The 26,991-nt window shown below is 45.7% G+C and overlaps 1 protein-coding gene across 6 annotated transcripts; it reads right to left on the bottom strand.

Moving 5' to 3' along the window:
- Positions 1–26,219, bottom strand: LOC144738142 (uncharacterized). Of its 6 annotated transcripts, XM_078621092.1 has the most exons (3): positions 20,852–26,219; positions 14,408–14,410; positions 1–4,435 (listed from the first exon to the last, which is right to left on the bottom strand). In XM_078621092.1, exons 1-3 carry the CDS (start codon positions 21,630–21,632, stop codon positions 2,841–2,843), a joined length of 2,379 nt encoding a protein of 792 aa, XP_078477218.1. In that variant the 5' UTR covers positions 21,633–26,219; the 3' UTR covers positions 1–2,840. The 6 variants fall into 6 exon arrangements, with proteins under 6 accessions (XP_078477218.1, XP_078477216.1, XP_078477217.1 ...); XM_078621090.1 differs by lacking the exon at positions 14,408–14,410 and having other exon boundaries at positions 1–4,251; positions 20,917–26,219; XM_078621091.1 differs by lacking the exon at positions 14,408–14,410 and having other exon boundaries at positions 1–4,283; positions 20,946–26,219.
- Positions 26,220–26,991: the final 772 nt, after the last annotated feature.

Here is a 26,991-nt window from a genome sequence, read left to right as displayed (position 1 = left end):
TTCTGTGTTAAGCAACTTTAATATCTAAAAACACTAATATGCGAACACACTTATGATCGGAATTGTCAACACCATACTCCTGAAGTACTCATTGATCCGTACAATTAACCCTCAATGGTTACGTTTGTTAAAACTGAATAACGGAACAATCGGCTAACTCCTCAGAGTAGCGAGACTATACACGGCGATAGGAAAAGTCCTTTAAAAATATATATTCATACGTAACATGCTAAAGAAACATGTGCCCAATGGGAAAATTAGACATCAATTAATTCATTGGTAAGATTATGTAATTGACTAAATGTCCCGAAACAATAGTGTGCGTGCTAGTGTGCCTGTTTGGCTCACAGATGCTTATCAATTGGCTAATGGGACATCAATGAATTCGGGGGCAAGATTCTGTGACCAAAAGAAAAATCTCCACTCAATAGTATTCCTGTGAGTGTGTAGATTCGTAACATATATGCTTATGTTTAGTGTCATCAATGAATTCCTTGGTAAGATTATTAAATTAACGAAAATGAATCACTAAAATACTTCAAAACGACCGTATTCATGTAACTCAATGGACAGAACAATGCTTTTCACGATCAACTAATAGCTAACGCACCACCTTGGGATGGCAACCCATTTCAAAACAAGATAACTTTTTGGAACAATATTATTAGTACCAATATGCACGTTATGTGTGTGGGTGTGTATTGTCTTCTTGCTAACTGTTGAGTTAGAGGCTTCCGAGGTGCAGCATTCCTTGTACCGAAAACACCTCAGGTCCCCAGCAGGGGGTGCTGGGTCGGCGTGTGTGTCGAACACACGGCACTCTCTGCTGCTTCGTCAGTCTCTCTCCACCACTGGGGTGGTTGCCAAGTCGGTACGCTGGTCGTGCTCTCGGCAGTGCCCATTCTGGCAGGTATGATGGGTCCAGTTCTGTCTGCGTCAATGTGCGTGCAGATCCCGTCGCCAGACACCACTCGCAGCTTGTCCGCTGGTTGCCGTACGTCACCTCCTTTGACACTAGACACTGTTGATCCTCGTAGACTGTGGAGCGACTTGGAGAGACAGCGCTTGTCGTCTCCCCCCCCCTCTTCAAGAGTCCTCTTCCAGTTGTCTGTATGACTCGTGCTGCACAGAGGACAGGCTACAGATCAAGTTATACTCTTTGGTTCTTTCGGTAAAGTCACGCAGGTATAAAATACTGATTTCTGTCGCTTAGGCTGTTTGTTGTCCGGATGTCTTTATTACCGCCATGTTTCCGTTCACGTTTTGGGCAGCGTTCCCCACGCTCCCATCACGGGTTGGAAGTGTTACATTTTCTTCGCCTCCGACTCAAAAAGGGGCGCGGTGGCCTTTGAAGTCGTGACCTATTGTGCACGGCTGTGCTTGCTGTTGCCATATTCTCCGTCCTCACCACGGGTTGGAAGTTAACATTTTTTATTTTACACCTCTTATAGCTTGGTACCGTACCACTTTCCACAGTTTTGACTCAGCAAGCGAATCAAAGTACGTTTTGAGCAGCGTTCACAGCACTCACGTCGCGGTTTGGAATTATTGCGTGGTATTTGATATATTAGGGGGAGGCGCCACCCTGCATACATACTATACCTATACCATGTGCTGTTAGCTCCTGGAAGACAAAGGCGGTTGGTGAGGCTCTGATCCCGTGGAATACATTATCTTGGTCGTGTGTGATTGACATTTCGCATTGTATCTCTTCTGAATGACCCTAAGTCTAACACTTTCATAATTATTATTTGGTTCATGCTTAACCAAGATTCGTGGTATACCATAGTTGCTACCAAGAATATTCCGAGGGTTGTATAATCTTTGTTCCCCATCTGTATCGCCAGGGATCCGTGCCTCTCATTCTCAAGTTATATTTTGATATCCTGATGTTGAAGATATAGTTAAGCTTCGGACTTTACTGTTGTATTTTGAAAACCTCAATGATTAACTGGCCTTGGTGGATTTTGCTGTCCAAGGGAGGTTTGTGACCCCTGCTTTTTCCATCTTGTTTGTTTTATTGTGGGTTGTTTCCTTAAGGCGGCCTTCTCTTGAAGTCAACTGGGGATTTCCCCCCAGAATCTCATTAGCCCCTCTCCTTGGGTTTTCTGTTTTTTTAAATTAAATTTTATGACTTCCCAAACAGGCTTGTGAGTAATTATCCTCCAGCTGTCTTTTGTGTGGCAAGGCAGGAGGAAGACTCTCCCTTTCCATGCCCCAGCCCTACATCCCGATCAAAATTATAAAAAATGTTTTTGCCAGAATCACTCTTAATATAATTTTTTTGGAAAAGGCATATATACAACTTGCTCTTCGAGTGAGAATGTTTTCCCCTTTTTTACGGCAACAAATCAGGTGTTGAGATGTAAAAACATGAAACTGAAACCTTTTACAATGAATCATGTCTGCATTAACCACAATACTTGGGGTCAGAATGCAAACAAAAAACACTCCGATAATATATGCATTGTCTTTGAAACTGATTGGTCCACACCAGAGACAGCTTTCTTTCGAGCCTAGTATCAAACCGTGTTAGACCAGAGGACGCCAAAAGGCGTGCTCTTCGAGTGTTTGTGATGAGATATGATACAAAACTTTGAGTTGTTGAGGCGAATAAGCAAGCACCATATACATGTTAATATTATTATTATAACATAGTGAAAGCTTGGGAGCATATTGGCTCTGGCTCCAGGTTAGAGATCTACCCAACCCACAGGTCCGCAAATACTGGCCGCTCTTACGCTGCAGGTTGAACTTAGGAATGGAGTGTTCAACTTCACGTTCTTTTCATTAAAGGCCTGTGACAAAGGTGAATCTAATGGGGCTTCATTGTCTCAATCTTACATATCTACAGGGTCTCCATTTGACTTTGTATTGTCTAAGAAGTCCACCCACACCTCCACTTCCACAAACTGCTGGGAGTTGCCTCGCTCTGCCTCACAGTCAGAATTCTCCTCCTGCTTCACGTTGCCTCCATCGGTGTGAAGGTCCAATTTTGGAGTTGAATCTTCATCTTCACATTTTACAGTCACTTCTTCGCTCTTCACCATCGCTTCTTCACATTTGACCTTGACTTCGTCGCTCTTCACCATCACTTCTCCACATTTCACCTTCACTTCATCGCTCTTCACCATCACTTCTTCACATTTTACCTTCACTTCTTCGCTCTTCACCATCACTTCGTCACATTTCACCTTCGCCTCTTCAAATTTCACCTTGACACATTTCATAGTGTCCAAGCTGGAATTAACTTCTAGATCTTTTTTCAGGAGGGATGGGCTCATTGCAGCACTTTGACTTTTACAAGCTGATTTCAGACTACACTCCTTGGGGATTTTCTGATGCCTATGTGTTCTCTGGTGTCTATGAAGATGTTGTGACTGTGAAAACGCTTTCCCGCACAGAGTACACTTGAAGGGTTTATCTCCTGTGTGTATTCTCTGGTGAATTTTAAGATTTGATGACTCTGCAAATGCCTTCTCACACACACTGCACTTGAAGGGTTTCTCTCCTGTGTGTGTTTTCTGGTGGCTCTGAAGAACTGATGACCGTGCAAATGCCTTCTCACACACAGTGCACTTGAAGGGTTTCTCTCCTGTATGTTGTCTCTGGTGCTTTTGAAGACTTGATGACCGTGTAAACGCCTTCCCGCACACAGTGCACAGGAAGGGTTTCTCTCCTGTGTGCGTTGTTTGGTGTATTTTAAGATAAAATGAACTTGAAAATGCCTTTCCACACACACTGCACTTGAAGGGTTTCTCTCCTGTGTGTGTTCTCTGGTGTTTTTTCAGATGTGATGACTCTGTAAATGCCTTCTCACACACAGTGCACTTGAAAGGTTTCTCTCCTGTGTGTGTTCTTTGGTGGCCCTGAAGAACTGATGACTGTGCAAATGCCTTCTCACACACAGTGCACTTGAAAGGTTTCTCTCCTGTGTGTGTTCTCTGGTGTTTTTTAAGATTTGATGACTTTGCAAATGCCTTCTCACACACACTGCACTTGAAGGGTTTCTCTCCCGTGTGTGTTCTCTGGTGGCTCTGAAGATCTGATGACTGTGCAAATGCCTTCCCGCACAATGGGCACCTGAAGGGTTTCTCTCCCGTGTGTGTTCTCTGGTGGCTCTGAAGATCTGATGACTGTGCAAACGCATTCCCGCACACACTGCACTTGAAGGGTTTCTCTCCTGTGTGTGTTCTCTGGTGTATTGTAAGATGTGATGAATCTGCAAATGCTTTCGAGCACAAAGTGCACCTGAAGGGTTTATCTCCCGTGTGTGTTCTCTGGTGTATTGTAAGATATGATGACTGTGCAAATGCTTTCTCGCACACAGTGCACTTGAAGGGTTTCTCTCCTGTGTGAGTTCTCTGGTGTCTTTTAAGATTTGATGACCATGCAAATGCCTTCTCACACACAGTGCACTTGAAGGGTTTCTCTCCTGTGTAAGTTTTCGGGTGCTGTGTCAAGTTTCCAGTACGATCTGTGCTGTTTGCATACTGGTCGCATTGTTTACTTTTTGTACCGAGCTGCGCTGAGTGACTTTGCTCCATCAGACCAATTCTGCAGAGGAAGCATCAGCTGCAGATAGAAAAACATATCCACACCATCTATGTCAGTATCGAGGCACAGAGGAATGAATATATACACAGTCACACATGACTGACACGTCTATACTTATTCATATATTCATGATATCATAAAAAAGATTCCCCATTCATCACACGGGCTGTTAAGGCAATGAGAGGGCAAGTGGTCATGAATATGACTGGATGCTCAAGCACACAATTTCGGCTGTCTAGCTACAAAAGGAATATTTAAGAAAAACTTTGCAGGTAAATTTCAAAAGTATCACTGTCCTGGTCACAAAAGCAAAGTTTGTGGGGAATAATAGCCATTTTCTGTACTTTTGAGGCATAGGCAAATAGGAAATAACACTTACTACCCAGGGACAAAAAAAATGTTGTTACATTGTTATCAATCATGTTTGCTGTCAATGATAATCAAACTAATTGTTGAGTTCATAATGCAGTGAAACAACTGCACTACAGCTCCCAACAAAAATAAACTCTTAAATACATGTATATTTCACATGCATCATTGACAATATATCAACAAAACATCCACCATTCATGACGAATTGGAAGTAACCTTATCACAATGCTAATGCCATGAAAGGTGCAACTTAAGGCCATGTAAGTGTGGATTCCATGTCAGCAGATAATGGGAATGATCCAGGTGTCAAGGGATGACTGACAGATGAACCAGCTGTGCTCCCCACCGTCTTGCTGGGTTTTAGGGACCCAGCGTTCCACCTATTCATGTGGGCGTCGCTTGTCCGACCTCATCGTTGTTGCAGAGCGAATACCTGCAACTGCCCTGCAGCACACCTCACGGGCCTCCTCCAGAGGCCAATATTGACATGACTGATCCCAGTCATCGGCGGTTCCAATCACCTCCACATCCTCCATTCTCTTCTCTCGCCAATGCCATGCCTGTTTAGCCCCTAATATTTGGACGAACAGAAGCTGCTTGAGCATGCGGTACCTGGGAATGCGGGATTCATGACCGAACCAATGCAGCCTCGCCTGTCAAAGAGACTCATGATTATATTCTATTATTGATATCTTAAGGATCTGCAAGCTTAATACAAAATAGTCTGGTTGAATTAAAGATGAATTATAGGCAGGCCAGCCTTCATTGTATAAGCCAGCACAGATGGTCATTTAAATAAGTTCATATTTTGCATCCAAAGAGTAATATATGTCGCCAAGAAGAATCACAGCTTTGTTCGTTCGTTTCTAAGAACACTTGTCCTGGTGAGGGTCGCGGTAGCAGCACACCGAGTAGGGCGGTCCAAGCCCCCCTTTCCCTGGCGACAGACCCAAGCTCAACCTGGGGAATTCCAAAATGTTCCCAGGCCAGCCGAGCAACATAGTCCCACCAGCGTGGCCTGGGCCAGCCCTGGGGTCTTTGTCCAGTGGGACATGTGTGGTAGAGATCCAGGGGGACTCCATTGGGGGGCATCCTTACATACATTCTATATTGATATCACTCTTTGAGCCAGGTCCAGGGGTTGTGTTCGCCAACAAGCGACTTGTGGCCACGTGACGCATGTAACCCAGTTGGCGATGGACAATCACAGCTTTGTATGGAGGAAAAGTCCAGGCACCATCCACAGTGTTACACAGTCTAATGAAAGAATGCTGCTTGACTAATTTTAAGTGAGACTGGCTGCCAAACCAGACCTGGTCGTGAACACATTAACCAGGTATAGGAGCTCCTCCACCACTTGTAGAACTGCCTTATTATTCATGCAGAGTTAAGCAGGTACAGTGTTGTATGACATGAAATTCCCAGGCAGGTGATTTATTTTTGTAGAACATTTGCAAGGCCCCATTTCATGATGGAATTATCAAGTCACAGCACAAAATTCCCGAATTCCATCTCATTAAGTAGCCATTACCAGATCATCAGTAGATGTAACACGGTTGACCAGCAGGGAACGATCCTTTAACTATAACCAGGCATCGATAAGCTTATCACTGGAACCGTAACGAATGCAATTGTTTCATATGACATAGTCATTGAAGATGCTATGCAATGTAAAGCATGGGGCCAGAGTGAATTTCTGTCATAAGCAAAGTTGAACAGGAAATGGCTCGGACTCCTGGTCATGCAGCGCTAGACCGTTCTGCCCAAAATCATACAAATCCTCAAATAATGTGAACAGAGAGATAGATTTGAAAAAAAAAAATAACAACCCAAAGCCCCAAGCCTCTTTATGGTACTTTCAGCCTCAATTAAATCAAGAATGCAGAGATCTAGTTTTTGTTGAAAATCCATAAGCCTCTGCTGTAGTCAATAGACAGAAAATACAGCAGACCCTTGCATATAGCGGAGGTTACGTTCTTGGAAATTGCCACTCGAAAGCTAAAAGCGTGATATTTAATAATTAAGCCTTACCTGAGTAATGACGTTAGGTAAACGTCAACTAAAATTTACATCACAATTTAAATAAGTACTGTACTGTATTCCACATAAACTAAACAATTGAAATAAACATGGAGAAACCGTATACAAAAAATATTAAAAGACAAAAAATAGTATAAATCTATGAAGATAAAGCTGACTTTGGGCTTGTGTAGATTTTTTTGTGAACCAAATTGCGCCAACACACCCCAAACTTTCCATGTGTACTCACGGGTGAGTTCGGGTGTCTTTCGCACTATTTTTAGCTTACCTGCTCACCTTTCACACCTGTACCACCTGTAGACCCCCCCCCGCTCCTCACCTCCCCCCTCTCTCTTTCTCTTGCCATGTGTTCAAGCCCGTGGCATTTTCACTACTTCCGGTTTGCCACACATGCAAACACATTATGACATTTCATATACTACAATTCCACGCACTCACCATAACATAAGTGTCTCCACTGCACTGCTATATTTGTTCTCATATTTACCATGTTATCCTTCCCTATTAGCAGCCCTGCGTTTTTGCCGCCAAATTCATCTACTTCCGGCTCCTTACTGTCCTCTCTGCACATGCACGGTTCACCTCTAACACACACTGCAATATTTTTTTTTAAACATGTACTATTCTAAAATATTAACATCTACGTACCAACACTACCGACCTCCTTTTACACAACAGAGATGCGACACAACAGCTACGACTAAATACATCAAGTCTACATCGCCAAGTAAAAAATAAAAAGCATGCACACACACACTCTGGTAAAAATTATGATATATGTACACACACCACCACACACATACTATTAATATCCACATCAAGCACTAAAAATAATTATTTCGTTCCTTTGCGGCTATGTCTTCACATTCCTACAACGATTACACATTCAACTATCATTTCCTTAACTCTATATAACATTCACTTACAAACTCACTATTTACTCTTTTTAATGCTTATTTTCAGTTTCATTTTCAGTTTAATTTATTAGGTACTAGCGGTAAGTACCCGGCGTTGCCCGGGCGAAAAAGGCAGACACACACATGGAGAGCCGAAAATAACAGCTACCATCAGAAGGTGGTACAATGGGAACATCACTTAAACTGGTTGATAACGTCCTTCCAATGATTGTTAAGTTTGTACTCATCTTCTTAGTTGAAATTGTCTGTCTGTAGAAATGGATGGCTTCATGAATGAATCTTTGTTGATAGCCAGTGGGTTTGCAAAGTACTTTCGTCTTAGAGAAATCAATTTCGTGTGAGCCTACCGCATTAAAACAATTATCAGCCACGGCCGAGGAATTGGTCCTATCCTGTTTCAGATCTGCCTTATGTCTACGAACACAGTCCAGGACATGTCACTTAGTTTCCCCAAAGTAACTACTGCCACAGACACAGCTTAGTTTGTAGGCGCCAGGGTACATGTCAGGAATCACATCCCAAAGAATATTAATTCCTGCAGTCACGAAAGCTTTAAGTCAAGATTTAACTGAACAATGGTTCAACTGCCTACAATCGATGACCATCCTGAGCCTATTCACGTATTGATACCTGCCAACACTACCTATGCAAGCCAATTCCAAAACAACAATAGAATATAAAACTCATGCTTCAAAATTACATGTTTTGGCAAAAACCAACTCATCCTGACATCTGGCTACTTGCCCACATTTAAAGTGCAGGGCCAGGTACATAATCGCATTGGCAGTCTGCTGCCACTACCTAATGACCTACCTACATTACCACAGATCTACTTGCATGTCTGAATAATACTAGACAGGCTCACCAGCATTGCAAAAATGTCATCAACATCAAGTTGCAAGTCGTATTGCTGTGGCAAGACATGCTCGATAAGGAAAACTCATAAGTTCACAGTTTCACTAATGCCACGGAGAAGATGACTTCAGAGTACAATGTTGTCATTCATGCCGACTAAACTCCACATTGTCAACATGAGTGCTGCTTAAATGCACTCACAACATTTGAAGTCGCTGGCATTCTGACAGCTGAACAACATGTCACTCGAGGCATCGTCTTGCAACAGAAATTAAACACACCGATCCTAGGATGCTTTTCAATGTCTACTGATTTTCTGGCAAGGTGATGATGGCTACAATTTCCTACTTCGCCAAACTGACCCAGCAACAGGCTTGCCAACACAAAAGAAGATTTCCACCATGGACTTCTTTGTCATTAGGATCATGGTGCAAAAAGGCAGATTCAATCTCTTTTTGAGATGCAAAGAGCTCTTCCGCCAATTTGCTGTCGCCATGTATGCCAAAATTGAGCTTCATTCGATTAATTAGTTTAACACGTAGGCTTTCGCGACCAATATTATTCATAATCAACGTTTTTGGGTTTAGATCGGGTTATTTATGTGTCGTAACCCTCCACCACCGACACGGCCAATCAGTAAAAAAGTGTCACGTTGACAAAAGAGAAATAGTTCACTGCTTTAGCCCACCGGTGTGTTGAAGCGTGAAACCACAACATTTAAAATTTTTGAGTACGACGTTTCGCTAGCAATTGCATCCAGCATCTCGATTTAAAGCTTTCATGACTGCAGGGATTCATCTTCTTGGTTCTTTCGGTAAAGTCAAGTAGAATGGAAATAATAAAATAATAAAAATAAAACATAAAATAATTCTCACGACGTTTCGGCCACAACGCAAGCAGCCGTCCTCAGGTGAAGAACAGGTCTGTCAGAAAGACGCTGTCTTTCGTTGTGGCCGAAACGTCGTGAGAATTATTTTATTATGTGTTATTTTTATTATTTTATTATTTCCATTCTACGTGACTTTACCGAAAGAACCAAGAAGATGCATCCAGCATCATCGGGCAATTCGCCAGAATGGTGAGGCTCTGCTCTGTCTCCCATTCTTATATAGAGCAGCAGATTAAACATGTTAAAGCACTAAGACAGAATGGCTACAATAATGCTCAAATTAACAGAGCACTAAATGCCAAATCACGATCGCAAAGCAACACTGCTGAAAGCAATCAGATTATTAAAACAATAAAAATACCATTTATCTCAGGAGTAACTGACAAATTAGCCCGTGTTTTGCAAAAGCAAAACATTACAGTAAGATTTGGTGCAGTACACAAAATAAAAAAACTAGTAACTTGCACTAAAGACGAATTACCTAAATTATCAACAGAAGGTGTATATCGGATAAATTGTTTATGTGGCAAATGCTATATTGGACAGACGGGGCATAACATTAGTGTAATACTAAAAGAACACCAGAGAAATATTAAACTATCGCAAACACAACTGTCGGCAGTGGCAGAACATGCTTGCCAACAGGGACACTCAATTGATTTTGACAACGTTGAAGTGTTGTGTAAAACTAGTTACTACTGGCAAAGACTAATTAGAGAATCCATTGAAATTGAGAGAAACAGAAATAATTTTAATCGCTCAGACAGCTACACGCTTAATGTGGCCTGGAAGCATATTATTAAATAAGATACATTACAATTCCTTATAAGGGAAACAAACACTAACTGATTACTAACGTAGCATAATCACAATAAAACACATTCCAACCGATTACTAATCTACAACTCGCATCGTAACAATTGCCTGATTACTAATCTAGTATATAATTACAATAACCCCCCCCCCTCAAATCGTTGCACCTGATGAGTTGATGAGTTAATGATGACGTCACCCTGCTGCTGCTCTATATAAGAACAGGAGACAGAGCAGAGCCTCACCATTCTGGCGAATTGGCTGATGATGCTGGATGCAATTACCAGCGAAACGTCGTACTCAAAAATTGTAAATGTTGTGGTTTCACGTTTCAACACACCGGTGGGCTAAAGCTGTGAACTATTTGTCTTTTGTCAACGTGACACTTTTTTGCTGATTGGCCGTGTCGGGTGGTGGAGGGTTACGACACATTCATAAATAACGCGATCTGAACCCAAAAACGTTGATTATTAATTAATTCGATTAAACCCACCAGATGGCAAAACATCCAACATTGTCTATCCTCAAGCTCTCCAAGGGCAACGAATTTAAAAGCTGTCCTCATTATGAAACAAACAAGCCCTGCGATTGTATAACACAACCAAAAAACCGTGACAATATACACACATTTACAGACTTCACTGGCAGGATTCAATAATTTTAATAAAGCCAGCATTGCAAGACATTAACCTTAATGTTTGATTACTGAGACCTGTGCGAAGCCGGGTAACTTGCCTATTACTGAATAAATACTATACTTCCGATAATATTTATGCATGAGTGGGGAGCGGTAGTGCAATGGTTAGCGTACTGCGCTATAAACCCAGCAACCTGATTTATAGTCCCAGAGTCAAGCCACAACATTTGGCTGTCGCCTGATGAAGCTGGTTGTAATTACTGGTGAACGTCGTACTCAGATTGTAAATGTTGTGGCTTGGTTCTCCAACACACAACCGGTGTAGTGCTGTACTAGTGACGAACTGACCACGTTCTGTTAATGTGACCAACCCTTACTGTCAAGTGGTGGCGGGTTTAACGGCACCTTTATATATTTACGCGGTCTAACCCAAACAAACCTGTATTACGGATGTAAATTTGGAGTTTGCGTGTTTCTCTCCCCGTGGTCGCGTGGAATTTCTACCGGATCCTCCGGTTTTTCCCTGCACATTTAGAGTCAACATCACTACACGTTTAGAGTATTTGACCGATATACATTTACACACGTTGATACGCCACTTTGTTGTGGGCAGGTCGCTTCTGAAAAAGAGCGGTTTAGCTCAAGTGGGCTATGCCTCGCAAAATAAAAAGTAGAAATATTTAAAATAAACAAATCTTCAAAGTAGTGAGCCAGGTGAAGACAAATTAAACTGAAGCAGAGAATTAAAGCAAATGCAATCAGGCAAGGGCAGGAGGCAAGGCCCCGCATGGCTAGGCCCCGCGTTATAATGTTCCAAACTGGACATCGATTCCATACTCGCTGCTCCTCAATTGATATCCCTACAAGAGAGAGGAGTGAGGCTCTACCTGGGTAAACAACAACAATAACCACCACGACAACAACAACCACGACGTGAACTTCCCACCTCGGATCTCAGCGCGCGCGCCGAGCTTCCTGGTATCTCGTGACGTCACGCGGCAGGTGACATGACGTCACTTGCGGGGTTCAACACACAATCCCCTCCCCCAATGAGCGGCGGTGTAACCGAAAAATGATACCATTGACACGACGGTCAATGGTACAGTGTATAATAACAAATAGTATAACATTTATATGCTTAATACAATGTACAAAGTAACATATAGTATCGTAATTGTATAGTAAACATATAGCAGTGTGATACACATTAGGGTTGGTAGAATAATACATAGTGTTATATTAAAATGTATAAGGTTTATAGCAATACAGTATATAATTTAATGTTGGGTTTGTCTATGGCAGTATATAGTACGGTGTAGACTCGTGTGATGTAAGAGAATAAAGTTTAGATGGAAGCATATTATATAATTTTTACGACGTACAATTGTAATGTATTACTTACTGTTAGTAACTCAGCTTATTGTATAGTAAGTATACTGATGATGCTGTCGTTTATACTTTAGTTTTTTATGTAGTTTATACTTTAGTTTTCTACGTGGTTGTTTAGTAACTGCAGCTACATACTATTAACATTCCTTTTCCTTTGTTAATGCTACCCCCCTTCCCCCTCCCTTTGAATAAATATACGCTCCAAGCTGCCTCCTGTGCTCACAGGGGGTTGGGATTCCTTCATTAGACACAATCGTTGTGCGCCTTTCGGCGTCATCTGGTCCAACACATATGAGACTAGGCTCTAAGGAAAGCTGTCTCGGGTGTGGACCAATCAACTTCAAGGACAGTGCACATTTTCAGAGTTATGTCTTTTGTTTGTATTATGACTGCAGGTATTGCGATCTATGCAAACATGACTCCTTGTAAAAAGGTGTCAGTTTTGTTGCCAGATAGAAGGGTAAAAAAACAATTATCATGAAAAATTATAGTAATACGTTTTTACCCTTTCAACTGGTACAAAAACTGACACCTTTTTATACAAGGGATCATGTTTGCAATAAAACACAACACAAGCAGTCAAAATGCAAACAAAAAGAAACAACTCTGATAATGATATGCACTGTTATCACAGTTGTTTCTTTTTGATTGCATTTTGACTGCTTGTGTTGTGGTTATTGCAAACATGATCCCTTGTATAAAGGTGTCAGTTTTTTGTACCAGTTGAAAGGGTAAAAACCTATTACTATATTTTCCCACTGGTAAACGAGGTCTCATAGTGAAAACATTATGTTAACGAGCCAGGCCTATATGTTGGGTGATGGGGTGTGGATGCTGAACCCGGCGTAATGAACTCGAGTGAATTTATGAATAAATTATGTTAATGACCCGAAAGTGACTTGGCGTAGATTTGCCCAAATAAGGATTTTTACTGGAACGGAAATCCGCAGTGACCGACCAGACGTGACGTCACGCTCAAAAGCACGGGGGAGGGGGGATACCTTTGAGACATGACATGACGTCGATAGTGGGGTACACCTTCACCCTGGCATCTCACCCCGATGAGGTAATGCGGAGTGGTGACGTCCGAGAGTGGGGTTACAGTTTAAGTTTATTCAGATTCCTTTTGCATTGCTCCCTCTCTTGAAGAGACCCCTTGGGTGCGTGAGTTCAACAACAACAACGTGAATAGTATTGTGTCAGTATTCACTGCTGTAATCATAGCAGGTCCCACCACAGTCAGTATTCACTGCTGTAATCATAGCAGGTACCAACAGTCAGTATGCACTGCTTTAATCATAGCAGTGAAAACACTGTGTGTGTACACTGTGTCACATAGCCTGGCACAAGCGCCGTGGTGACGTCACCACCACATAGTGGCGAATGGCGGTTGTTGTTCTTGTTAATGTGTTTGTGTATACACTGTATATGCAGACTGTTTACACTGTGCAAGTACACTGTGTGTACACAATACATGTCTACACTGATTATGTGTGTACATAGTGTGTGGGGTGGTCCGAATCAGTCAGGCAGCATTATCTTTTCATCAGCTGTGCAATGTAAAAAATACCCCGACTTTCCGCTGCCCTTCTTGATACAGACGCCAGCAACACCGGCATCGGTGCCGTACTATCGCAGGTAGTGGACGACAAAGTCCTTTCACCGGCCGAGCAACGCTATTGCGTCACGCAATGGGAGCTGCTGGCCATGTTTTTTTTATCCAACAGTACCGTCCGAACCTCGATAGCAGGGCCTTTTTGGGGTACACATGGACCATGCCGCTCTCCAGTACGCGTTGCGTATTTAACAGCCATCCAGCCAGCTCTCCCGATGGTTAGAGGTCTTTATAGGAAACTATAAACGTGTAAACGCGGATGCGCTGTTGCGACTGTCGCTGGGTGATGGGTGCGCGTCTCACGGGATCGGGCCGCTGTAAACCGGCTGCGGAGGTGTCATCTCCCTCTGTTGTAGCGTCTGCGGATGTTTCACCGCACGACTGTTCAGATGCTCCGGAAGCGTGCAATTCCACCATTGGGTTGTCCCATGCTGAATGGGGGCGCCTCCAGGCGGAGGATACCTCCCTAATGCGACACCGCGTCATGAATGCCAGGGATGGGGGGGACTGCCGCAGGGTAGATCCGCTCATTCTAAAGGGGGGTCTGCTGATGCGCTGGGATGGCGGGTTTCCGCCGCTATAGTATTGTTCCTATGGAGATGAGGGGTAAATTGCGGCGATGCACGAACACCTAATGCACCTGGGTGTTCGTAAGACCCTGGCAACCCTCAGGCTCAAATTCTTTGGGCCCGGAATGTCGGGTGATGTGTACAACGTTCTGAAGGGGTGTACACTGCACTCGGTAGAAACCACTGCCAAAAATGTGCTGCCCGCCCTTACCATTTATTCGGGTTTCCCAGATTAACGAGCTCGTCGCGCTTGACGTCCTCGGACCCTTTCCGACCACGCCACGTGGAAATAAATACTAGTGGGTGTCGAATATTTTTCTTGTTGGCCTATGGCTTTGGCAGCTTCTCAACCAGTCGGCGGCGGTTATTATGGAGGCGTTCCTTCACGGGTACGTGTTGGATAAGAGGACCCCGGAGCGCCTCCTTACTGATCAGGGCAAACATTTTTCTTCGAAATTACTTAAGGAGGTGTGTGGCCTGTTGGGCACCAAAAAGGTCCGTACATCGCCCTACCAACCCCAGACTGACGAGATGGTAGAGTGTCTACACAGGATCCTGACCTCTATGCTTAGTCAACAGGTCAGCAAGTCCCAGGGCGATTGGGATTTACATGTCCCCGGGGTGCTCGCAGCCAACAGAACAATCCCTCATGCGTCGACTGGTTAAGTCTAAGATCAACATGTCCAAGCACATGTGCCTTACCCTTCAGCGGGTGATGGAGGCACGTGATGCTTCCAGGCATAATTCTGCCTTACGACAGTTGGCCAACGAAAGGTTGAGGGGACTCCACGTGTCGGGCAGGACATGGGCTCTGGGTGACAAGGCATGGCTGCAGTGTCCTCAAGTGCCAGTGGGTACTTCCACAAAATTGTACAAGCCTTGGAGAGGTCCGGTCGACGTGATACAAAACAACAGGCCTCAGTGTGAAAATTCAGTTCGGCCAACGATCCTGGTTTGTTCACCCGTCGCAACTGAAACCATTTGTTCCGCCGAGCGTGCCCCCTTCATCTCCATTACCTAAGGGCCGAGTGTCCGGTGTGCCCGCCGAGCTGGGGAAGGCATCTGCTGAGGTCGTACCTCAGGGGAATTCTGTGCCACCCACAGGACCGAAGGGTCTTGATAGCCACGCAGTCGCCGGACGAGTCAACCACGGATGCTCAGCATGGAGCGGATCGCCCGTCAAACATTCATTCTCCACCGACGGTTGTGTCTTCTCAGGAGGGGCCACGCCCATTAGGCCATTTTTGAATTCCCTCGGGTCTCCCAGGGAGCCCAGGCCCACCTCACCTGGGGCGCCGGTTACAAGGACTCGTTCGAGGACTGCCCGATTCAAGTAACTACCCTCCACCGTGCATTGTTGGAGCATCGTTCTGCTGCTTGTCGCACTCGATCGGGTCATTGGCTGAACCTGTCCTCGTAGTCAGGGGTGTTGTCACACACACAGGGCGGGGACATGCTTTTGGGGTGGGGGGGTAGCTGGGGTGCTGTACATTGCCAACATTTTTGTTGTTGTTGTAGTCCTCTCCTCCATCTCTCTTCCCCCCCCCCCTCCATTTTTCTCAGTGACTATACATGTTGTATATATTGTATTTATTTTGCGGGCTTCGGATATTTATTGATGTTAATGGTTGGGAGGCACACCCTTGTGTTGGGATTTTTGACAGCCGGGACGGCTGTGTTTTACGAAGGGGGGGATGACCTCATGGGGGTGGCCTCATGGGAGCCACCACGGTGCCGAGAAAGTGCCGTGTGAGGGGTGGTACTCTAAGAGCGGAGCCTGGGTGTTGCTGAGAAGGGGGCCGTGTCAGGACGTGACAGCGAGGTGAACCCGGGAGAGCACGTGACCGGATGAAGGGGGCAGGGGGCCCCCAGTCGGGTGTGACAGGATCATGTGATGGGGATCCAGAGTCCCCACGAGGGTTCTGGAAGGGGGGCATGGCCAGGGGCGGGGCCAGCCATGCCAGGGAAGTTATAAGCGGGGTCCTGAGGGGGGGATCGGGGAGTTCAACCCTGGGAATTAAGTCGCCATCCTCGATCCTGGGTCCTCGGTCTCCGGTCTTCACGCGTGGATCAGGCAGCCAGTTAGCTGTCCTGGTCCGACTATAGAATTGTCTCTCTGAGTGTCAGTTTAGTTAGTCGTGGTGGTCACCACCGTGCTGTTATCCTGTTAGAGTTACCCGTTGTGTTAAATAAACGTGTTGCCTCAAAGTACAAGTGAGCACCTAAGTTAGCACACTACACTTGCATGCATGCCACTGAGATTGAGGGAAGCCAAGTGGTAGCGCATTCTCTATTTATTGCAGAGGTTCAAGGTACAAATCCGACAGGCACCCCTGGCTACTCCAGTAACATTATGCATCGTCTGCTTAACAGTGGATGTAAAACAGTGTCATTCAAAACACACAGGTCATTGCATGTTGGTGTCATTGTCTAATTTGGGTCATAGCAAGAAATTACACAACTGAGATTACACATCAATTCTCGCCCCCTACTGAGACTCATGCCCACATGCAGGTTGGTGCTGGGCCACCTTATTTCACACAGAGGCAGCTGGCACTTGGAGGTGCTCTTTGAGTGTTTGTGATGAGATATGATACAAAACTCCGAATTGCTGAGGCAATTAAGCAAGTTTAACACGGTTGCTTTCGCGACCAATATCATCCATAATAATGTTTTTTTGGGTTAGATCGCGTAATTATAAATGCGCTCTCTCTCGTCATCTAGCCTAACCTAAACACAACCGTGACCGTGTTGTAGTGTCATCGTGGTGGGAGACAAGGTTTCTAAGGGGGCACCTTCTTTATCAACACCTTCACAGGTTCACCATCGCACTCTCCATAGTCGTCTAGCCTAGCCTAAACACAATCCTGACCATGTAACACCGATGGCGCTGACCGAGACAGCCAACTATTCGGCCACGCAATATCTAGCGAAGACGACAGCGACGAAGGCAGCAAAGATTGACAGCAACGACAAAATGAGCCCACTCCCAGAACCGGCAGCCCTGAGCTCCCGCTCTCAGCTGCAGTTATGCTACCCAACGTGGCCTGGCTCCGCCCTGGTCATGCCCTTACTTCTCAAACCCACTAGCAGGTGCCAGGGGCTTCCAGGTAGGGTCTTCCATGACCCTTGCCCCAGTTCCTCCACCCTGCCGAACACACCTGTGTATATGCTCACCGGTGTGTGTACTGTTTGTCCACCGCAGTTACCTTTGCTGGACAAGTCGGCTGACATCCAGCAACTGCAACCGGTGGACAGGCAGAGCAACCCCTAACTCCGAGGAACACCACCAACACAAAAAAAATTCACCACGAAAACAACCTTAGCTGCAACACTTCCTGCGACCATACAGTACAACCGCAGCGTCTCCCGCAAACCATAACCACATTGCACAACCACAGCGCCCCCCACAGACCACCAACAAAAAGGACAACCTGCAGTGCCCCCGCAAACCGACAACACGCAGCGCAACTGCAGCGTGGGAAAGAACCCCGTCGGGGACCGCACAACCGCGACGCCCCCCTGCGAACCGACAATGCAACTCAAACAATACACACAGCCCCCCCGAATCCCACCTTACAAAGGAGAGTCAACCTTTACCAGAACGTAGCTCAAGTGAGCCGGTCCTTGACACTGTTCACTCCCGCCTTGGCAGGATCTTGCATTCCTTGGGGTTCCGAGGAACGGGAACAAAAAAACAATGGTCTAAAGGGCACGCAGTAGCATCTAATCGGATAGAGCCCTTGACACTTAGCACACTGCGGTCTCAGAAATCATCAGAATCGGTGGAGCTGAGGAAGACGTTGCCGGCGGGTTGGGGTGCGTCGGTGGCGCTGCCAGCGCCCTGCTGATACCCTAGCATTCTATGGCGATGTGGCCCAGCTGACCACACCTGAAACACTTGGCCGTGGGGCCCCAGGACAGAGGGGGCTGCCCCAGTTGCCATTCCACCCGTGGGGGCCTTCTCCCGTGCGTCCCCAGGCTGCACACCACAGCCAAGGTGTCGAGCGCCGCCTCACCCATCTGGAGGTGCGCCCTCCGCCCCAGCACCAGCAGCGCCTCCCGGAAAGCGAAGGGCATCTCGGCCTCCCCTCCCTTCCACTGGAGAAATTTCATGTGGGTGTCACATGGTAGGCCAAAAATTGCCCCTTGCAGCGCCATCGACTCCGGCGCCCCTCCAGTGCTGTCCCGCGCTCTCCACAAAATAGCGCCCGCTAGCCATGCCAAGCCCTCCAATTGCAAAATGGCGCCCACCACATGCACGGTCTCTGGTCCAGGCTCCTCCGCTCTCCCATACTGATGGGGACTGCTGCCAGGGTCCTCCCTCGTGACTCGGCCATGCCGCATGCTCGGCGCATGACCGCGGAGGATCGACCTCCTCCCCCGCTGATTCGCCGCCGCTCTCCCTCCGATCTGCGGCTGCTCTCCCGCCGATGCGCCGCCGCTCTCCTGCTGATCCGCAGCCGCTCTCTCTCCGCCAACAGACTTCGTAACCAGGGTTCCGGTGCTGCCGGAGGGATGAATGTTTTGCCGTCCCCATTGTCCGACGACACTATAGGTGGGTTCTTTCTTCATCCCACTCCAGACACCAGTTGTAGTGTCATCGTAGTGGGAAACAAGGTTTGTAAGGGGGCACCTTCCTTATTAACAACTTCATAGGTTCGCCATCGCACTCTCCCTAGTCGTCTAGCCTGCCTAAACAAAACCCTGACCATGTAACACCGATGGCGCTGACTGAAACAGCCAACAACTATCCAGCCACGCAATATCTAGCGAAGATGGCAGCGACGAAGGCGGCGAAGATGACTGCGACGAGACGAGCCCACTCTCAGAACTAGCAGCCATGAGCTCCCGCTCTCAGCTGCTTTTATGCTACCCAGTGCCACCTGGCTCCGCCCTGGCCGCACCTCCCTTCTCGAACCCACTAGCAGGTTTCAGGGGCTTCCAGATGGGTCTTCCGTGACCCGTGACCCTTGCCCCAGTTCTTTCACCCTGCCGACACACCCGTATATATGCTTACCTGCGTGTGTTCTGTTTGTCCACCGCAGTTGCCAGTGCTGAACAACAGTCGGCGTTTTTACACTACACTAGTACAGCACACCGGTGTTGGAGAACAAATCGCGTAGTGGCGGGTTCAACGAAACATTTATATTTACGCGATCTAACCCAAAAAAAACTCTTATCGGCAATAAATCACCACATGAATGCAAATATTATTATCATAACATAGTGAATGCTTGGGAGCTTATTGGCTCTCGCTCCTGGTTAGACATCTACCCAACCCACAGGTCCACACATTTTGGCCGCTCTTACTCTGCAGGTTGAACCTAGGAATTGAGTGTTCAACTTCACTTTATTTAAATTAAAGTCCAGTGACAAAGGTGAATCTATTGGAGCTTCATTGTCTCAAGCTTACACATCTGTAGTGTACGACTCTCGAGACAATAAACTACAGAGGGAGCTTGTTATTTCTCATAACTCACACTGTTTCACTCACTAGCATATAGCACAACACTGACCGCCTAGCAACCACAGCGCTGACGGACTAGTTAGCTGGATAACTATCTAGCAATGGCGACGTTGAGCGATGGCAAAGACGGCAGCGATGATAAGGACAGCAGCAACGACGAGACGATCCTGAAGACCACCGACAGCCTTGAGCTCTCTCTCTCCATCCCGCTTTTATCCTTCCAGGATCCGCCCTGGCCACACCCCCCTTCTGCAACAATCTAGCTGGTTCTGGGAGCCACAAGATGTATCCCTTCCCCTTGGGTGGGTACACCCGCAATTGCTACACCTGGTCAATACTCGGCGCTGCTACACTACACATCTACCCGGTCTCTTTTGACTTTGTATTGTCTAAGAAGTCCAGCCACACCTCCACTTCTACAAACTGCTGGGAGTTGCCTCGCTCTGCCTCACAGTAAGAATTCTCCTCCTGCTTCACGTTGCATCCATCAATGTGAAGTTCTGATTTTGGATATGAATCTTCATCTTCACATTTCACCTTCACTTCTTCGCTCTTCACTGTCACTTCATATTTCACCTTTGCCTCTTCATATTTCAACTTGATACCTTTTAAAGTGTCCAAGCTAGGATTTTCTTGTGGTTCTTTTTTCATTAAGGATGGGCACATTGCAGCACTTTGACATTCACAAGTCGATTTCAGACTCCTCTCCTGGGGGATCTTCTGATGACTGTGTGTTCTCTGGTGTCTTTGAAGATGTGATGACGATACAAATGCCTTCCCACACAGAGTGCACTTGAATGGTTTAGCTCCTGTGTGTGTTATCTGGTGTGTTACAAGAGCAGATGACTGTGAAAACGCGTACCCGCACAGAGTGCACTTGAAGGGTTTCTCTCCTGTGTGTGTTCTCTGGTGTGTTACAAGAGCAGATGACTGTGAAAACGCGTACCCGCACAGAGTGCACTTGAAGGGTTTCTCTCCTGTGTGTGTTCTCTGGTGTCTTTGAAGTAGTGATGACCATACAAACACCTTTCCACACACACTGCACTTGAAGGGTTTCTCTCCTGTGTGTGTTCTCTGGTGTATTACAAGAGCAGAGGACTGTGAAAACGCGTACCCGCACACAGTGCACTTGAAAGGATTCTCTCCTGTGTGTGTTCTCTGGTGTTTTTTAAGATGTGGCGACTGTGCAAAAGCCTTCCCGCACAGAGTGCACCTGAAGGGTTTCTCTCCTGTGTGTGTTCTCTGGTGTTTTTTAAGATGTGATGAATCTGAAAATGCCTTCCCACACACAGTGCACTTGAAGGGTTTCTCTCCCGTGTGTGTTCTTTGGTGTTTTTTAAGTTTTGATGACCGTGCAAATGCCTTCTCACACACAGTGCACTTGAAGGGTTTCTCTCCTGTTTGAGTTCTCTGGCGCTGTGTAAAATTTCCAGTAAGATCCATACTGTTTGCATACTGGTCGCATTGTTGTCTTTTTGTACCGAGCTGTGCTGAGTGCCTTTTCTCCATCACACCAATTCTGCAGAGGAAGTGTCAGAAGAAACGTCAGCTGCCTGCAGAAAAACACATCCACACCATCTAAGTCAGTATCGAGGCACAGAGGAATGAATATATACACAGTCACACGTGACTAACGTCTATACTTATTCATATATTCAAGATATTTCCCAATTCATCACATGGGCTGTTAAGGCATACAATGAGAAGGCAAATGGTTATAAATATGCCTGGAAGCCCTAGTATCTTCAAAATAAATGTTAATCCAAAACACCAAGTACAGTGATACCTCGGTTCACGAACTTAATTCGTGAACTGACTCTGGTCGCGAACCGAATTGGTCGTGAACGGAGGCACATTTTCCCATAGGGTTCAATGTAAATCCGGTTAATCCGTTTTGACCTTTTTTTTGGGTTTTGAAGCACAAAAATATGAAACAAATTACAATACACATTAGTACTGTACAATATAGTAATGTATAAAGAGAGAACACTAACCTTGCTTGAGATGACTTCAGTAAGCACTCAAACGGGTGAAGTGTACAATACAGTAAGTACAGTATTGTACAGTACAGTACAGTAGTACAGTACAGTACTGTATGTGCTAAAAAGCACACCAAAAAGCAAAAAGTCACTGAAAGTGTCTTCACAGTACTCACAGTACTTCTTTCTGTGTTTCTTCTTCTCTCCACGATCTTCCTACAGGAAGTCACGACCATGTGACAGCCTGGAAATAGCATTAAAATGGCCGCGGCTCCTGTTCGTGAACCGAAGCGGAGTTCGTGAACCGGAGCATATTTTTATGAACTTTTCTGTTCGTGAACCGAGTTGTTCGTGAACAGAAGCGTTCGTGAACCGAGGTATCACTGTACATAATTTCGGCTGCCTGGCTACAAAAGGAATATTTTAAAAAGCTAAACTCAGCTAACATAGCAAAGGCTGTTGAAAATACTATTTGTATTATGCATAAATTAATATTCAAGTGCAACTTAGAGGTGTGAAGCCAGGCTCAGATTTGCTTGAATGCTTGGAAGAACAGATCTAACGTCAGCAAGATATGTGCCGTGTTAATTTGCTGACTGTTTCCATTCTTACAAAAAGTTCCAGAGGAAAACTAAAATAAACTATTTGTTTTGATTTAACCCACATGTTCAATAGTTAATATACTTTACTGCAAATACAAACTTGACACTGTTACACACTGGCATGGTAAAAAGGTGGTGTGTCCAGAACCATGCCTGGCTGCCTTCATCTGCTCAGTATTAATGCTTCCTGACTTCACACTATGCAATTTAAGATCAATCAACATAGCAGAGGCCCACAAGAAGTTCAGCTTTCATTTATCAAACATGTTTGCTGTCGGCAATAAACAAACACTAATTGTTGAGTTCATAATGCAGTGAAATAACTGCGCCACCGCTCCCCACATAGATACACTCTTACATACAAATGCATTTCACATGGATCAGTAACAGATTATATTAACAGTCACCATTCATCACAAATTGGAAGTAACCTTATCACAGTGCTAATGCCATGATAGGTGAAGTTTAAGGCCATGTAAATGTGGATTCTTTGTCAGCAGGTAATGGGAATGATCCAGGTGTCAAGGGATGACCGACAGATAAACCAGCTGTGCTCCACTGTCTTGCTGGGTGTTAGGAACCTAGCGTTCCACCCATTCATGTGGGCGTCGCTCTTCCGACCTCATTGTTGTTGCAGAGCAAATATCTCTTAACTGCCATGCAGCATACCTCATGGGCCTCTTCCAGAGGCCGATCTTCACGCCTGGCACCAGTCATCGGCAGGCCAATGCCATGCCTGTTCAGCCCCTTACATCTTGACAAATAAAAGCTGCTTGAGCATGCAGTGTCTGGGAATGCGGGATTCATGACCGAACCAATGCAGCCTCACCTGCCAAAGATACTCAAGATAATATTCTATATTGATATATTAAGGATCTGTAAGCTTCTAATCCAAGTCTGGTTGAAGAGCATGAATCATAGGCAGGCCAGCCATCATTGTATAAGCCAGCACAGATGGTCATTTAAATAAGTTCATATTTTGCATCCACAGAGTAATATACAGTGAGGGAAAAAAGTATTTGATCCCCTGCTGATTTTGTATGTTTGCCCACTGACAAAGAAATGATCAGTCTAGAATTTTAATGGTAAGTTTATTTGAACAGTGAGAGACAGAAAAACAGCAAAAAAATCCAGAAAAACGCATGTCAAAAATGTTATAAATTGATTTGCATTTTAATGAGGGAAATAAGTATTTGACCCCTCTGCAAAACATGACTTAGTACTTTGAGCGTTCTCAATGAAAAAAGAGAGATGACATAGTCATCCTCTCAGCCGACAAGGGCAATGCCACTGTCATCATGGACAAAACCACATACAATAACAAAATTCGGGACCTACTTAATTATGTTAGCTACTAGCGGTTAGTACCCGGCGTTGTCCGGGCAAAAAAGGCAGCCACACATGTAGTTACACACGCAAATCGACTAACACGCACACATAGAGTTACACGCACAAATGGACTCACACATACATACATACATAAACTGAACAACAACAACCGCCATTCGCCACTAAGTGGCGGTGACGTCACGACAACGCTTGTGCCAGGCTATGTGCACCTTGAGGCCACGTGAAGTGTCGAATGCCTGCTGGCAGGTCACGGAGCAAACCCAGATGGCACAGGTCGACTGACTGAGACGACTGGCTGATGCACCACCTGTGGCCCCTACTGTGGCAACTTTCTGTGCTTTAACCACGCGGTGCTCCGCTCATTGTTGTGAGCGTCGCTCCTCCGCCCTCCGTTGTTGTTGGAGGGTGACTGCCTCCAACTGCCCAGTAGCGTCCTTCAGGAGCCTCCTCCACAGAGGCCGATCTTGACACAGCTGGTAGCAGTCATCCGCAAGTGGACTCAGCTACAAATCCTCCTGTACCACATAACTCCATGTCTTCTCCAGCCCCCTGGATCCGGCCGAACAAAAGCTGTTTAGGCATGTGGTGCCTGGCCATGCAGGCTACATGACTCAAGCAACGCAGCCTTGCCTGCCGGAGGTCACCGATGGGACTTGGTCCACATCTTTCAAGGATTTGTGAGCTCCTCACACAATGCAGCCAGGTTAAACCCAGGATGGATCGTAGGCAGGCCATCCTAAATGTTTCTAACTGGCGAAGATGTTCCATTAGGGGGGTCCAAGTTTCGCAAGCATAGAGTTTGGAGGGAATGACCGTGGTGGCCGAGAAGACCTGAAGCTTCGTACGGAGTGATAGAGCAGGTAGCTTCCACACAGCGTTACGCAGCCAATGCAAAGATAATGCAGCTCGACTTATTTGGAGTAAGACCTTTGCTGTTAAACCGGAGCCGGTCATTAGCACACTGGCAAGGTATGGGAAACTGTCCACTGTCTCCACAAAAGCCCCATCACCAATTGGGAGTTGTGGGGGTGAAATGTCCGATGGTATAAAATAGCCAGGCAGGTGCTTAGTTTTGGTGGGGCTGATGGTAAGGCCCCACCTGTTGGTGGCAAGCTCCAGGTTCAGCAGCAGCACCTCGAACTCCTCCGAGTGAGCAGCAATTAGCAGATAATTGGCATACATAACGTGGTTGAGCAATAGGGAGCCATCCCTTGACTGCACCCGGGCATCGATCAGCCTCTCATTGTATCTGTAGCAGATGGTAATTCCTCTTAAGTACGTGGTAAAAATATATGTAAAATAATGCGGGCGCCAGACATCCCTGTTGCACCCGAAGGTGTAAAGGGAATGTCTCTGACTCACGGCCACGTAGTTTGACACGGGGCCGCTCACCATCATGAAGGTCCTTAAGGATCGTGAGCAGAGGGTCAGGGACTCCGAAAGCACGAAGAACAACCCAGAGGCTAGGCCTACTGATAGTATCATAGGCCTTGACCAGGTCAATAAAGCACACACATGGACTAAGACGCACACAAGGACCAACAGACACGCAAAGAAATGGACTTACACTAACTAACATGGAGCCACGCACACACAGCGACTAACACACATGCACATGGACTGACACACATACACTTGAGATATACACACACATGGTGTCACACACACACATATCGACGTACACACAGCAACTCTCACACACACACATAGACTCACACACACATACATAGACTGACACACATTGGCGTACACACACATATGGACTCTCATACACAGACATATACTTTAAATAAAGACGCATGGAGTAACACACACATATCAAGTCACACACATGCATTGACTTACACACACACATCGAATGACACGCACACATGTATGGACTTATACACACATGTAGATTAACACACACACATATGGACTGACACATACATACACATGGACGTACACACACACACGGACTGACACACATAGACACACAAACGCACATTCACTTACACACTGACATGGAGCCATGCACACACATCGACTAAGACGCACACACATATGGACTGAAACACACACATCGACTCTCACACACACATCGACGTGCACAGCAATCCCCGATGATGGCACAGCTATCAGCATCGCAGTACTACGTATCAGTAAATTGCAGGACATGATCAATCGAAACAATAGAAATGCCTAGTAGAAATAATCTGAAATAAGTGTATATTAAATAGCAGCAGTACGCACAGGTACGTTGAGAAGCAGGCTATAGTATAGATTATAGACTGGCAGTACGCCGACTCAATGACATAAGCATTGCTACAGTGGCGATAAAAAGCTGACAATACAGGCAGCAGCTGAAAAAGCAGGATACAGTCGACATGAAAGGCTGGCAGTACACTTAGTGAGGTAAAGAAGCAGGCAACAGATTACAGACTGGCATTCACTCATAATGGGTAAAAGCAAAATTAACAGTGTAGATAATAGTGGCAGTGCACTGACGTTAATGAATCAGCAGTCGACAGCACAGAATGGCAGTACACCGTCGCAGCGTCGTAAAAAGGCACACAAAAAGGGAAATATTTAGCAACCTAAGAATGAAAATGTAGTTTTCTGCACACAAACATTATGATTGTAATATTAGGCAACGTATTAGTTTGATTATAGTAAACAATGAAGCAGAGTTGTTCTCTGCATAAACATAATAATCATATATAAAAGTCTCCGTGCGCTCGCGCTTGCGGGAGATTTGGCTCTCGGACGGTGGGGTTTAAGACTGAAATAATTTGCCAGGCGGCACGCTCTAAGCCCCGCGGTGCGAATAGGCTATTCCGTTTTCCCGTCCGTAGACGTTAAAGTAGTTTAATTAACACATTTGTGCCGTTTATATGATTCTTTATTTATTTATTGCACGACATCGACCGTACCAAGTGACGCCAATTGCGTGGGGGG

Source organism: Lampetra planeri, chromosome 78, assembly GCF_965212315.1.
Source record: "Lampetra planeri chromosome 78, kcLamPlan1.2.h2, whole genome shotgun sequence".
Taxonomy (NCBI): domain Eukaryota; kingdom Metazoa; phylum Chordata; class Hyperoartia; order Petromyzontiformes; family Petromyzontidae; genus Lampetra; species Lampetra planeri.
Note: the sequence above shows the minus strand (reverse complement) of the source record. Positions and strands in the feature narration are given on the sequence as shown.